Here is a 15892-nt window from a genome sequence, read left to right as displayed (position 1 = left end):
TTTATTCTAGCTAGGAGGAAATTTAATAAAATAAAATAAAATAAAAAGCATCCTAGGTATCGAGATTCTGTCTGTAGCACATTTTAGTTTCTGAAAATTTGAGAAATGGAAATTAATTATTTTAATTTTAAGAAATTAAAATTTAATTACTTCCAGTTTATGTTATTATGGAACAAATATAAGTATATAATTTAACTTCTTTTATGTCTTATTATTATTATATAACTCTATAAAATAATACTTTAATTCCTTTTTACATTATATTAACCAGTAATTAGTCTCAAAATTATACAACAACCTCTATTTCTTAGAAAAAGATATATTAATTATATTTATAGTATTAATTATGTATATAAAATTAATTATAAGTTAACGAATATTTTCTAAATAATTCTATATTAATTAAATTAATAGTATTTTAAAATATTAAAAATCTCATTAAAAATATACTTATCTTAAAATATGATAAGTAGCTATAATATATTAAGAATTCTATTATATTTTACATTGTCATTAAATAAATCTCAATTGAGAGAGTTTAAAAAAAAATATGCATATCAATTTACATATTTATTCTTAAAATTACCTTTTTTTTTTTCAAAATTTTTCATTTTTTAATATAAAAAAGAATATAATATTTATTATCTTTGTAATAGTTACTTTCCTAATCATAAATTCATGTTTCAGTCCATTTAGTCGTAAATTAATCTGTCTTTATTAAAGAAATGTCTTTCTCGTAGTGAATGTGGCTATCTATTTTCTACATTTGAATATCTAAATTGTTCAGCTGTCTTTTATTTACGGTCATCAACAAATCCTTTTAATCTTTACTCATAAAATACAAGAAGTCTTGAAATAAGGATGAAAATATATATATTTTTAGTAAAAGAAGGATGCAAATGCATAAAAAAAGTAAAGCTGGAGGATGGTTGTAAATATCTCTTTACTTTTTTTCCCCGGTATGATAACGTATAACTTGGTCCATATTTTTATGATTTGTTAAACCCACGGTCACTCTTGATTATTGAATCAAAAGTTCCAAAAACAAAACCCACCTGCTAAAAATGAATTATAAACTTTACTTTATAACTTATTACTGAAAATAATTATGCTCTCCCAAAATGAATCATAGATTGGCATAGAAAAATAAATTTCAGGCACCCACTCATTGCCTATTTGTACCAAGTCAAAGTTTTTATCCTAAAAGGATCAAACACATTTGGAAGCCCCTAAAGAATGAGAAAATGTATACGTTAACTAGGATTTATATTTCTTAATTTTGTTGTTAATTAAGAGATTAGTCAACTAATTAACACCACAACCGACCCAAGAATATTTCTGTAGCTCCACTCTTAACAAGCAAAATGGCCCACTTTAAAGAATGTTTTTGCCAACTCTAAAGCTGCTAATGATTACCAATCATCTAACTCAAAGACTTTTGTGGGCATTGCGCATTTCTTTTGCCATGGTTAAGGAATTAATTCCCTTTATTAGGAAGGATTATTATAGTATCATGGAATTAATCTTAAATCATTATCATCATTGATCATCTTCTTCTATTATTATAGAAAATTGGACACCTTGCTTAAAGTAGTTTCTAATTAATTTTTTAGAACTCTCATCATGCATGTATCATCTATGTTACCTTTGAATATGCAATTAATTAATCTTTGTCCCATCATTTTTGTGTTTTAAGTGCCTCTCCAACGAAAGAGCTTTCGGCCAAAAGTTTATACCCCAATTTTTCTTTTTCTGTTATGCCCTATATAGTGTTCCATTCTTAGAGTAATTCCTAAAATATTAAGTTTCCGTTTGAGTTTATAATATAAATATTAATATATTGCTTATTATGTAATTAGGGTAATAAAAATAAAAACAAACTTAATATGAAAAAAAGAATAAATTTAAAAATTTTCATTTCTTCGAGTAAATGCTAATGCTAATTGATCTTATTTTAAGGTGCTAATTTAGTATGTTAATGACGATATAAATAAAAGATAAATTTCTATAATCAAACGATATAAAAAAAAAAAGAAAATAAAGACAGACAAGATTGCCTTTCCACGTAGCTCCAGATTCTCAAAATGAGTAGAAACTGGAGTCATAAAATATGAGAAGCTAACACAGTATGACACCAATCTTTAATAAATCTAATGTAAAACTATACAGTTGAGGTACGAGCATGAAAAACTTAATGTATTATAAAAATGGAGAAAAAGCTTGTTCTATTCCCGACAAAAGACAGTGAATTAGGATTAAAAATAAAACAAAGTACTTGAAAAATTATGCTAGAATAATAATAGTTAAGGAAAAAGGACCAAACAGTTTTCTGTATTGGTTTTTGGGATGTAATTTTGTTGGCATCTTGAGCCTGGTGTAAGAAAAGATTCAGCACGGCACAAAAGTTTTTTCCCTTTTCCTTTTTATTTTCTTCTCTTGTTTTAGCTAACTTGTTTCTTTCTTTTTATCAATATTTTATTTATTTTACTTAAATTTCTTTGCACAGTTAAATTATTACTATTTTGTGTTTAGCTAAATGAAGAAGTTTTCACGAATATCAAGCTTCCATGCTGAGGCAAAATGCTTAAAGTATTGTAGGGAAAAAAATTCAAAAAAAAAAAGAAGAAGAAATATGTATTGTTTTGTTCTTTCTCTTGATTTCTGGGTATAACCTTTTATTTGTTCTCCTGGTAAACATGAAGAAATGTTTCATGCCAGGTTATTTTATATGTATGGTCTTTTCAGGGGAGAGATTCTGTACCTATTCTCTTTTTGGTGCAATTTTCTGTTGGCTGCTAATATAAATTCTTAATCCCCAAACTAGTAAAAACCTGTACAATATATATTTATACACTTACACATGTAAAAACTGCCTCATCTTCTAAATCAAATAAGCAAGTTTGATTTTATTCTCCAGTCATGACTTTATGGGTATGAAGTACATGTTGGTTTCAAATGTTACTGTTGTACTTAAGTGGAGTTAGAATGCATTTGATAATTCGATTTATCACTTATGGAATTATTTTTAATTTAGTTTTGATAATATGATATAGTTAAATTTTTTAATTAAGTTGAAAACTAAAATAGCTAAATTAAATTTAAATTATCAGTAATAAATTAAAAGCTACATCTTTATTTTCTTTTCATTTAAAATTGAGCACGTTATATTTTCAATTTTATCAAGCTTCTGTTTAGTTGTCCAGTTCCGTCAAAATAAAATTCTCAATTATTTAAAACGGGAAAATAGGGGACTATGGTCTAAGCAAATCTTAAGAGATTGAAGATGGAGAATTCGTATATAATTTCCATGAATTGCTATACTGAAATAATACTCAATTAGTTACCCTACTCTTAAATATAGCCTATTATCGTTGGCAGGATTTGGCATCGCATCGAGCAGCTAGCTAGCTGTCCTTCTTGCTTGGCACCCATTTATTAACGTTAAAACTACTTTTAAAATAGTGATGGCATGCAAAAAAAAAAAGAAGAAGAAACCCAGAATAAAAGTCTCGTGAATTTGAAAAATGAAGGAAACCCTCATATATTATTTGAAGGAAAAGAATATGGATGGATATTTGTGTGTCAAAGAGAAGCAATTAGGGCTGCGTTTGTTGCTTGGGTTGGGACCGTATAAAAGAAAAAGAAAAGCTGCAACTCACTTATTTGAACATATATACACACATGCATTATTAGCGGCAAATAATAATAATATATCTGTCCTTATGTACCAACAGATTCATTTCAATTTCTGCATATATAACAGATTCACTCCATTGATCTACGCAATCAAAACGTGAGAATGAATGATTCTCCTAAGCACTTGTACTACTATAATAGTAGCAGCAGCAGCAGCAGCAGCAGCATTAGATCATGGACCCCCAGTTCAAGTCTAAGGCTATGAAAAAAATCATTAAAATTTATATATATAGCCACATGCCTTGAATTTCTGTGCCATGCACCACTCAAGCTTTTAAACAATCAACCTCTACTAGTTTATGTTTGGCAATTTATAAGAGAGGAAGATAAATAAAGAGGAATTAAAAAAAAAAAAGATTTCACCCTTTTGTTTTTCACTTTCTAATTTGAATGGGTGGAAATTTTTAATTTATATTTCTAAATAATTATCAATATTTAATAATTTTTAATCTCTTAAATATACTAATTATAAGACTATCGAATGTATACTGTTACAACTCTTGACGCGAAAAGAATTTCAATATTTATTTTCTCTTTTTACTAAAAGAGTAACCTAATGAACTAGAGTCAAAATAGTGTCAACCTTTTAAAGTGTGATTGGATCACAAAACACAAAGCTCGAAAAATAACTCGTGATCGAGCTTTATTTTGAAAGCTCAGCCGGAAAAGGAATAATGTCCAACCGGCTGAGCCCTTCCGGTAATGATAGTAGATAAGCATCATGAGGTCAATGCTGAGCCCTTCCGGTAAACATCATTAAGGAAATTCTTTGGAGACAAACAAGTTTGCATCAAATATAAATAAATGAATAAAAACAAAGAAAATGAAAAGACAAGAAACAAGAAATATATATATACAATTTTTTGTTCTCTTACACAAAAATGTGGTGATCTTCATTTTCACTATTATGTGGTCTGAGATCAGACGGTATATATATACTTTGTCAACAACAATCAGACATTCACTAAAACTTTACCCATAAATCACATCATTTTTCATTCTCATCCATTGCAAAAGTTTTTTCCTTTTTTTTTTTTTTTCCTTTTCACCATCTCTGCCACCCAAAAGTACCTGTAATTTTAGTGGACCCACTCCATCACTTCCTCCCAAACACAACATGGTAAAAATATAATAATAATAATTAATAATAATAAAATTAATTTCAAAATTTTAAATTAAAGTTGATTTGTGAAATAGACCAGTCAGGTTAGGGTATATGGCCTGATGCTCTCAAGTGCACAATAACAGTGACAGGTAAAAGTAAGAAAAGTCATCAAGATCAAAGGCTATGAAGCAGCGTCAAAAAAAAGAGAGAAAAAGATCCTAGTCAAGATCCAGTTTCTGTTTCTTTCTTGTCACGCGTGTCTCTTCTTCTCGTCACCTCTTCTTTTGTCGCTTATTAGCGGGATATTATTAAAAGAAAGTAGAGAAAAGATAACCGCAAGTTTATCGTATCGTGTTCAATTTCTCTTGGTCTTGTTGTGACTTGTATAAAACGTCAACGGTTTACACTTTGTGGTGACCAGTTGTGTTGTTTTGTAGTATTTATTAAAATAACAATTTAAATACAAGGACAAAGCTCTCTTGGATGTACTGACACCTGTTTGTATAAGGGTATTCTCGACATTTTTGAACCATACGGTGTCGGTTTTATGCATCTAGGTAAATATACTATTGGTCTAATGATAATCAGTTTGTTAATGAAATAATTTCTTTCCACAAAATTATGAAAAGATTACAAAAAGAGAAGAAGGACAATATTGTCAGACAAAATTTTTGTTTTTTAACCTAACTATTATGTTTTTTTAAGTGTCCAGCTGTAAAGTAAATTCCATTTTGGGTTAATGGACTGCAATTTTGTCATATAGGAATTTTAAAATAGCCAATCTAAATTTACCTTGTGATTTAAGTTTTATGAAGAGAAAATAAAAATGCAATAACAACTCATGAATATATATATATATATATATATATATAATATGATGAAAAAAATATGTTTTTACATCACTTTAATTTTTTTATCTAAATTTATGAAATAATTTATAAAGAATAAAATTTGAGCTAAAAATACACTAATGGACTTTAATTGGATTACAACTATTAAAGACGGGAGAATCAAACACTCCAAAAAAATGAAGTCAAATTAAAGTGGCTATATTAATTGATTTTATTTTCTAAATTTATAAAATCAGAAACTATATAACAATTCATTTTATAATTTTTAAATAAATTATGAATGGTTGCTATAGTTTTAATTTTAAACCGATTGTCTGGTTATAGGTATTGTTTAAACTAATAGATAATTGAAAACAAATGCATTTAGAAATTTTTGTTTTTTAGTTAAAATTCAATATATACTATGATTTTTGCAAAACTGAGGTAATGTAATCAATTTTTTTGAAGAACATTCAGTGATGTGGAGTATGACTTTTTTCCCACTAAAGAGAGAGAATATTTTAAGAAAAAAATAATTAATAGGTCATAGTCAGTCTTTTATATTTATTATAAAAATGAAAATTTACTTAATGCAAGAAAATGACTCAAATTCAAGATTTTTCACACTATTAAATATAAATGTAATTTTTTATTTTTTTAAACATAGGAACTTAAAACAGTAAGACGATAAATAAATAGTAATTCAACTATTATTGGTTGAATAAATATTCAGGCCCCGTCTGTTTCCTTAGTAGAAGTATAGTCTAAATTTAAATCCAAAAATCTTGATTATTTGAGGTAGAACATAACAGTAACAATTAAAAGAAAACATTCCAATGTATCCAAAGAAAACAAAAAGATTAATTACAAATGTGATCCGTCAGAAATGATTACAAATGGAAAAAAGAACAGCAGCTTTTGCTTACAATTTGTACACAAAATTGATGCTGCCAAATGATTGAGTTTTTTCTCCCCCACTATGTCCCCATTGCATTTATCATGGAAATGATTAGTCTCTAATTAATGAATCCTCTCTTTATAATTTCATCATATTCTAATTAATTCAAGAATTTAACTCTTTATTTACTAGGTAATTTATTATCTTCAAATAATTATTTCCTCTCCCTGAATTTCATAATTTCTAATAAAGTAAAATAATAAAAGATATTATATATTTTGCATCACCTTTTTTGAAAGAATAAATTTATAAGACAATTAATAAATCAAAGTTAAAATTAGACCATATGAAATATCTCATCTTTTAATTTAATATAATATTTTTTATTTTTTCTAAGGAGACTAACTCTACATAAATAGATATTAAAATTAAAATTTCATGAATTATAAATTTAGTAACAGTTTTTATTTTTAATATATTTTTTGTACAAAATGTGACGATAAAATAGGAATCAACAGTGTATCTCAAGAAATTTGTGAGCTAAAAGGGAAAGCTGAAAAATGTGCTATCAAGCTAGCAGCCATGGAGCCGGTGCCCTAATCAATCCTGTGATTCAGTGCAGTGGATTCCCCTCTTTTACTCGGAGAAAAATGACATTCTTTTTTACTATCTTCGTTACTTCAGCACCCTTCTCTCGCACACTGTACATTTTCAGGATTGATCAGTGGCTTATATACTGAATGGATAAAAAAAATTATATATAATTTTAAATATAGTTAAATATATATTAATTATTAAATTTTAAAATATAAAATATAAAATATTTATTACTTTTTATTTTTATTACGGTAATATACTTCTGATGTAGATATAAATTTACCTTCCCATCTAATTACGTAATTAGTCATACTTCATATTGCTCTGTTTGTTTAATTTCTTTTTTCCCTTTATAAGGAGCAGTACATTTTCTTTGGAGATGGGTAGGTGCTCAAGTATCAATAAACCAAGTTTGAATAAATATCACTATTTTACATTAATTATAAACAAGGATTTTTACAATTTCAGTATTTTTTTTTGTTTTTGTTTATTACAATTTGCAGCCATTTTGCATTTATTTTTCAATTTTACAATTGTTTCTTGTGTGTAGATTAAATTATTAAGAATATTTATTTTATTTAGCACCACCATCTTGCCTCGTTATACTAAACTCCAGATTTGAATCAGGAAGTCTCCTCATTCCTTCTCATTTCTCTCTCTCTCTCCCCCTCGGCTCTTTTCTCTGTCTATCTCTGTGTTATATTTGTGGCCAGCTACTTCTCTTTCAAAACCCTTCTCTCTGTTCTTTGCTTTTGCACTTCATTTTCAGTTCAAAAGTTGAAACCTCTTCAACTCTCTTTCAAGGTGCTGAAATTCATATTCAACACCTGAACCAGAAAGAAAAAAAAAAAAAAAAGAACTTGCATTATATTAATTTCTTTCTTTTTCTCTGTCAAAGGCCATTACGTAGCAGCACAAGATTTTCTTTTTCTTTTTTGCAAATAACTAGTTGTAATGATGGCTCAAAAGCCTTTACATGAGCTGTTACAAGAGGATCAAGAACCTTTCTTGCTCAAGAACTACATTGCTGATAGGCGTTGTCAACTCAAGAAACCAAAAACAAGGACCCATTTGTTAGAAATCAAGAAACGGAAACCCATTTCTCAAAACTCTAGCTTTCCTCAGAAATTTTGCAAAAATGCTTGCTTTTTCTCTATTAATAACTCGCCAGACCTTAGAAGATCACCTCTCTTTGAATTCCAATCTCCTGCTAAAAGCCCTTGTAAGAGCCCAAATGCTATCTTTCTCCATATCCCTGCTAAAACTGCATCTCTTCTTCTCGAAGCTGCTCTTAGGATCCAGAAACAATCAACGTCTTCTCAAAAATCCAAAAACAATAACGGGTTCGGTTTATTTGGGTCCTTGATAAAGAGACTAACCCATCGCAGTAATAAAACCAGAAAGCAAGAACTCTGTTTTGATGGAGCTAGGACTTCTGTTAAGGATATTCTCAAGTGGGATTCAAGAAAACAATATAGAGAAAGAGAAAGCAGGCAAGAACAAAACATGGGATTTTTCACTTGCAATGGTAGGTCAAGTAGTAGTGCTCTTTGGTCTGAAAGTAATAATGAAGAAAAGTCTTGGGATTTGGACTTGGAGACTTCAATCAGTAGCCAATTTTCTGAAGAGGCAGAGATGGAGTTTGTTAATAAGCTAATTGATGCCAGTGATTTTTCTTGTTATGATAATGATGATCACTTTTGCGGAAGCCCTTTCCATTTTGTACTTAAAAGAAGCCCTTCCTCCTCCGGTCACCGAACTCCTGTTTTCTTATCTCCGGCTGCCTCACCTTGTCGCCATAAAGCAGAGGTATGTATTGTAACTCTGACTCGGCTAAACAACTCGTGACTCTGCTTACTGAGTTTAAACTGTCGGCAATTTGTGGTCTTTTTCTTCAGTTTTGGCCCCGAGTTGACGTTAAATGACAAATATAACTCCTCAAATTGCGTGACTTTTGTGAAAGATCCGGTTTTCTTGAGGGCTATAGATGTCATTTTTGGATAGTTGTATGATTATACTTTTGGTCATGAGTCTGCCATGCAAATCTTTTATATTTTTACTAGGGAATAAAGGGATATGAAAAAGTCAGTGATAAATATATACATATATCGAATATTTTATGCTTAAATTAATAAGATTAATAAATATTTTTATTTATTATAACTAATTAACATGCATTACGGTCGAAAATAATGCACTAGTAGTAACTAGAAAATTTTCTTTTTAAAGAGTATTATGTGGGAAAATAATTTTCCAAGAAAGGACAAATCCCTATCTTGTTTTTTCTGTTAGATCCCATCACCAAAATCAGACATCCTTTTTTATAAAGATTTGCTAAATTCAGCAGTATTTTCTGGAAAATGAGTTCTGAATAGAAGTCAACAAAAATAAACCAATCAATTTTGTAAATGCAAAAAAAAAAATAAAAATAAAAAAATTAATGGATTTAATTCTGTAAACAATTAAATATAATTGTCCTAATCAAAGTTGTTGTATGATAATTTTTCATTAGGTAAAAGAGAACAATGATGTAGAAAGCTTAAAGAAATTTCAAGAAAATGAAGAAGAAGAAGAGGAAGAAGATAAAGAACAGTGCAGTCCTGTTTCTGTATTGGACCCCCCCTTTGAAGATGATGACGATGGACATGATGATCACAGCGAAGACGATGGCTTTGATCTTGAATGCAGCTATGCAATTGTACAGAGTAAGTTCAAAACAATAATTTTTCAAATTCGTAACATTTTATAATATTGGCTGTGTAGTCTTTATCACTGCAACCTTACTGTAGTACTACCACTAAAACACTGTTCTTTAATCATCTGTTACAATGGTTTGGATCAATGGAGGGTCATGATCATATAAGATCTAAGTGGGGTTCCATTGATAAGAGTCGTAAAAATTGATTGACTGTGGTTGTTGTTATTCAAATTTAGATTCTATAAATGAAGTTTCTCTCTCTTTGTCGACTGTAATAGCTGTATATGCCTGCATATGCAATGTTTGTCATAACTTCTTACATGACCCACTTCCTTTTATTGTTAGGAGGGAGTTTTCACAAGCATGGTATAGTCCTGAATTGAGATATTGGTTGCAGGGATATAATAAACCTAATTCTTCGAAACTAATATGAAAAGAAAAAATAAAATAAAATGATTTGGTAGATTTATCTTTTGATGCTCTCAGGCCAACAATGTTTCTTGTCCCTGAGACTTAAAACATTGGTGGAACCCATTTCAGTTATGAGCTCACTTGATGAATGTTTAAGCTTTGAAAACTGCATAAACAAAGCTGCTATGTAATCATATATGTATATTTAAGTTTGTTCTGGTACCGCTTGGCAAAAAAATATTTCTATCATTAACCTGAATTTATTGACTTTGACAGCCATTGGACCCCAAAATGTTTCAGATCCCAAAAATCCAAGTATGACTGAGTTAGTCTGGCCCTTTTTTAAATTGGTGTTCTGCCCCTTTACCTTGACAGCTGCCTAACCTATCAAATGAATTAAATTCAGTGTCTAATCTCTTGAAAATGGAAAGACAAAAGAAAAGAAAAACTTGGATCTTTAATGTCCATGTACTTTCTCAGTTTCTGCTAGAGACTGGCTATTGCATTGTACTCGGTCTCTCTCTCTCTCTCTCCCCCTTTCGAGGGTTGAAGTGAATTTGGTCTTTGCTCAGTTAGAATAATACATTAATCATTTGACGTTGAATTCAGATTTAAAAGATTAAAGTTGGAGTTGTAAGAATTTTTCATTGTGTTTTCATAATCAACGACTTATGAACCTATTTCAGCAACTACTAGTGGAGAATGTATTGATAATATTATCTTTTACAGGAGCAAAACAACAGCTATTGCAAAAGCTTCGTAGATTCGAGAGATTGGCAGAGTTGGACCCTGTTGAACTTGAGAAGAGAATGCTGGAGCAAGAACAAGAATTTGATGATGAGGAAGAAGCAGAAGATGATGATGATGAGATTGTTTTATCAGACAGAGAGCAGAACATTGATAATATTATCATTGAAGAGCTGCTTGATAAACCAACCTTCTGTCGTCTGCGAAAAATCCCAAAGGACATGAAGAGATTGGTCCGCGACCTGATTGACGAGGAAGAGCGAGAGCAGAGCTACTACTTCACTGACAGAGAAACAACAGTGAAAAGGGTATGCAAGAGGTTTGAGTCATGGAAAGATGTAGAATCCAACACCATTGATATGATGGTAGAGCAAGATTTCAAGAAAGAATTAGATGCCTGGAAAAGGCATGAAGAACAGGTTGGAGAAGCAGCATTAGAGATTGAACTTGGTATCTTTGGATCCTTGGTGGAGGAATTGTCACAAGAACTAGTAGGCTCATCAACTGGGATCTAAAAAAGATCAATCTCTGATGTTTTTATTTGAAATAAATTTTGGGGTTTTTAACTTTCTTTAATTTATTAATTAGAGGAATATAGTCTAACATCCATCATGAAGGGATAGGCTGATTAGAAAGATGATATTAATTAGATGTTATGTATATTTTTATGTTGGTCGGGGAGGAAGCTGTTTGAATCCTGTAATCCTTGCTTTGATGAGACAAAACATGTACAATTCCTTGCCCTTAATATTATATATATATATAAATATGTATATTTTTACCTTTTTACCTATAAATATTTGTGCTATTTTTCATTGCTGATTCAAACTCTACAACATACTGCCTGCAATGCATTTAATACCCGACCCCCTGCAATCCTGTGGATGTTTGTTAAAAGCAGAATTGCATCAGAAGATATTATGATGATTGCACAGGGCTTTTCAAGTACAGGCATCTGCAATATATACAAATAGTTCATGACAGTTGGGAGATAACTCAGAAATAAATTTGTATCTGGTGTTTTCTGCATTAATCCTGATGAATAATTATACAGTCATTTCTTTATTCTTATTATAAAAGTTATAAAATATTGATGGAAAAACGGATGTGTCTTGTAAGTGAAAATACCTGTCGGACCACTCGTCATGGATAAATACAGGATTAATGAATAATATTTGTTTGATTATACTCTCTTATGAACAGTGAAATTATACTAAAAATAGTGTATTTATTGGTGGAAATATCACTTTCACGAAATCTGAATGATAATATAAAAAGCCAAGAACATCATCATCAACATATAATTTGTTAAGTGTCTGCAATTTGGCCTAGTGAAGTGATGGGACAGTCCATCTACTGGTAGCTAAATTATTATCATGACCAGATGCAAGCTGGAGAATAATCTCTTTATCCTAAAGCATAACCATCCATCAATGAACAAACACAGGAATATTAAACTCAGCAATTTCGGCATTAGCCTAAACATCCAAATTTTCATTATTAATTTGAGGTTTACTTAACCAATAATAGATAATTTTATGCACAACATACTTAACTTCAACAGGTAATCAACAGGAGTTCAAGAAAAAAAAGAAAGAGAGAGAATAATTTAGCTTTTACAGTCCAAAGCAGAAGAAACAGGGTTTTAATTTATATTTGGAGGTTTACCATTTTCCAACACAAACAGGAATTTATTATTCTTTGGTAAGGAAAGGATAAATCAGGACAAAGGACTCAGAAAAAGAATCTTTCTGCCATTTTTCCCTTTTTTTGCTGCTAAGCTTGATGTTGAACTAACAACGCAGCAAATAAATTGAATTTTAATTAATCCATTGAGAAATTTTATTGTTTCTCTTTTGAGTTAGTTTAATGATATCGATTTCTCAGTGATTTCTTTTGAGATTTGAACTTTTACTTCTAAGATGATCTCACCAATTATTAGTGAAATAAGTTTTATTTGTTGACTGATTAATTAATTAATTTTATCTCTACTGGATTAGCTTATCATTAGAATTATCTTTCCGTTAAATACTGTCTATGTCTGTGTGATAATAACTTTTGCTTTTAAGAGTGAGAGATCTCAAAGAACAAGGAAATTACTACGTTGTATTTTGTAATCCACAGCTTGTTGGTTTTTTTATAAATAAAAATAAATTAATTATTTTCCATGAATAAAAAAAAGTAATTCTTCCTATTTGTTGCCTTATTTTCTGATAAAGATTTTCTAATGAAACAAAGAATAACAGTAGTGAAGTCTGGCCTCATTTTTTTCAGGCCTGCCGTGTTGGATACTCGGCCAGGGCCACTATGACGGCCCATTTTCCATGTTGGATAGCCTTAATTTTTATTTTATTTTTGTTAACATACGATGATGCTATAGTTTTACTTTTATTCATCTATCTATATCTAATAATAATAAAATAAGATAAAATAATGTGGTGATAAGCAAATCTTCTTAAAAGTTTTTTTAATATTTTTATGAATTATTTATTTAGATTATATCAATATAGTCATTTACTATATAATATTAAATTAAAATCATTTTACAATTATTAAATAGTTCAATTATAATAAATTTCACTTGTAATAAATTTTTAAGGTGCGGTTAGACCTTTTTAAAATCAGATGCGTGGTAATTTTTTTTTTTTTGATTCACTATTGTTTTATAATATGATTCTTTATCGTTTTATTTTCTCTGATTTGAAAGGTAACCCAATTATTATGTTTCATTGCTATTGTATATTTATTCTCTTTTGAAAATTAAAATCGATTTTGGAGAAAAGGGATAGATTATTAGTTTTTCTGGTTAATTATTTTAATTAATAATGTAAAAAATTTGATTATAATACGAAAAAAAACTAAAATATTTAATTATTTAATTTAATTAAAATAAATCAAACAAATTAATTTGAAAAAGAAAATAAGAAAAGAATTTAGAAAATAGTTTATTAGGTAAATTAAAATCCAAATAGAAAATAATAAAGAAAAGGCACTATAGATGTATACTAATTATACTAACGTTCACTAACAAATATGTATTAATCTTGAATCTGTTTCAGTTTGAAAATGTATTTGATGGAGTCACTAGTTTATCTGGTGGGTTAATGGTTTTAATCATTGGTTATACATTATAATATTAATAACTTAATCTTTATGAATATTATTTAATATAATAAATGTTATTTTTAATATTTAATTATATTATAACATGTAAGAAATTAGGTGGTTTTTTTTATTAAATATGTATTATTAAAAAAATTAAAATATTTTACAAGAATAAAAGTTAACTATTTAAAATAGAAAATTAAGTAGAAAATTATCCGAAATTCAAGACTTATATAGTTCTCACGCAGTTTAGTGCTAAACCTATTCTTTAAGATTTTATAATGTGAGGTATTATATTTGTATGTTGGAGGCTGAGAATTACTTTTTTCAATTGTAAATTATGAATCGAGTCAAATTGCTCAACGCCTGGATCATCCAGTCGGCTAAGCCACTCATTGATATCATCGGATTTCATTGGTCAACCTCTTCTTTGATTCAATTAAAGATCCAGCACAGATTTATAATATGATTTACATGGATTAACTTTATCTTTTGGTATTTGGAAATGATTTTTTTAAGATTGATAAAATTTAAATCTAAATACTTAATTTTAAAATGAATTATAACTTCTTTATTTTTGAGTTATATTTTTTAAAATGATTGATTGACATCATCGACATTATATTTTTTTGATTATATGAAATGAATTTCCTTGCCTTACTTTTCATAATAATAAACAAAAAATGAGGTATACAAGAGAATCAACGAATCAATTACTTTTTCTTTTCTTTTATTTTATTTTACTCTTTCTTAATTCAACCATCATGCTCATGGATGGGTGGAATCTTTTTTCCAATATGTTAAGGACAAATAGGACACCTTAACGAGCTACCTGGCGACCGTCTAGTCATTGGTTATTTAAGCTGAATGCTGATGCCTCTTAGGTTGAAGCTATTAATTAAGATGGACTGGGTGCAGTATTGAGAAACCATAAAATTATTTAAAAAAATTGAGAATACAAATTTCTCATTGGAGGTTTTGGAAAATATACTTAGAGCACGCCAAAAATATAAATGACTCTAAGCTGAATCCAATTTCGAAGTTGTTGAACCCATTATGAGGGGTAAATTGCATAGTCAGTTTCTCAAATTTGGGCATAATATCATAGCCAGTTTCTCGATTCTGTTTACAGCACAAACACAAAAATTATATGCCATGTAGATGTCATTCTGAATACCACATCAACCATTTATTTACAACATAAGTAAAATTAATTTATATACAAACTAATAATATTCAAATATATGGCTTTATTTTAAAAAAAAAATTAAAATTAAAATAATTAATTAAATAAACTAACAAAACTAAAAACCAAAAAGAAAAAAGAAAATCGAAACAATCATTAAAAAGAAAATCAAGCAAAGAAAGAAGAGCAACTAGCAAAGTATCCAAATAGTTATCATAATAGTAATTTATCTCTATATCCTTCAATAACTGCATCTTTTTCTTTTTGAAGACAACAACTAGAATATTAAGTTAATCTATTTGCAACTTAATTAACATAGAAGTTTAAAAAACCACACAAAATTCAACAAATGGCTACAGAAGCCATAACATAACTGCTCATTGCATCTAAACCATGAAATAACTCAAACTCACCCTTCAAATCTTCTTTCTTTTGCTCTACCATTGCTATTTTTGGATTTTCTGTTTCTGTTTTTGATAAAAGTAAAGAAGTTGAATCATTCAAGAATCTAGAAAAAGAATTAATATCCTATTCTTGATGTTGATGATGTGCTGTCTATAAAGGTAAAGACTTTGACTCGTCCAACAATCCACTACAAGACTCAGCATTCTTTATAGAA

The 15892-nt window shown here is 28.9% G+C and overlaps 1 protein-coding gene across 1 annotated transcript; it reads left to right on the top strand.

The window, feature by feature from the left end:
• The first annotated feature begins 7740 nt into the window (after positions 1 to 7740).
• Positions 7741 to 11779, top strand: LOC8288396. Its single transcript, XM_002528554.4, has 3 exons — positions 7741 to 8935; positions 9639 to 9831; positions 10965 to 11779. Exons 1-3 carry the CDS (start codon positions 8081 to 8083, stop codon positions 11495 to 11497), a joined length of 1581 nt encoding a protein of 526 aa, XP_002528600.3. The 5' UTR covers positions 7741 to 8080; the 3' UTR covers positions 11498 to 11779.
• Positions 11780 to 15892: the final 4113 nt, after the last annotated feature.

This window comes from Ricinus communis, chromosome 10 (assembly GCF_019578655.1).
Source record: "Ricinus communis isolate WT05 ecotype wild-type chromosome 10, ASM1957865v1, whole genome shotgun sequence".
Classification (NCBI taxonomy): Eukaryota; Viridiplantae; Streptophyta; class Magnoliopsida; order Malpighiales; family Euphorbiaceae; genus Ricinus; species Ricinus communis.
The sequence above is the reverse complement of the archived record's forward strand: the minus strand, read 5'-3'. Positions and strand labels throughout refer to the sequence as shown.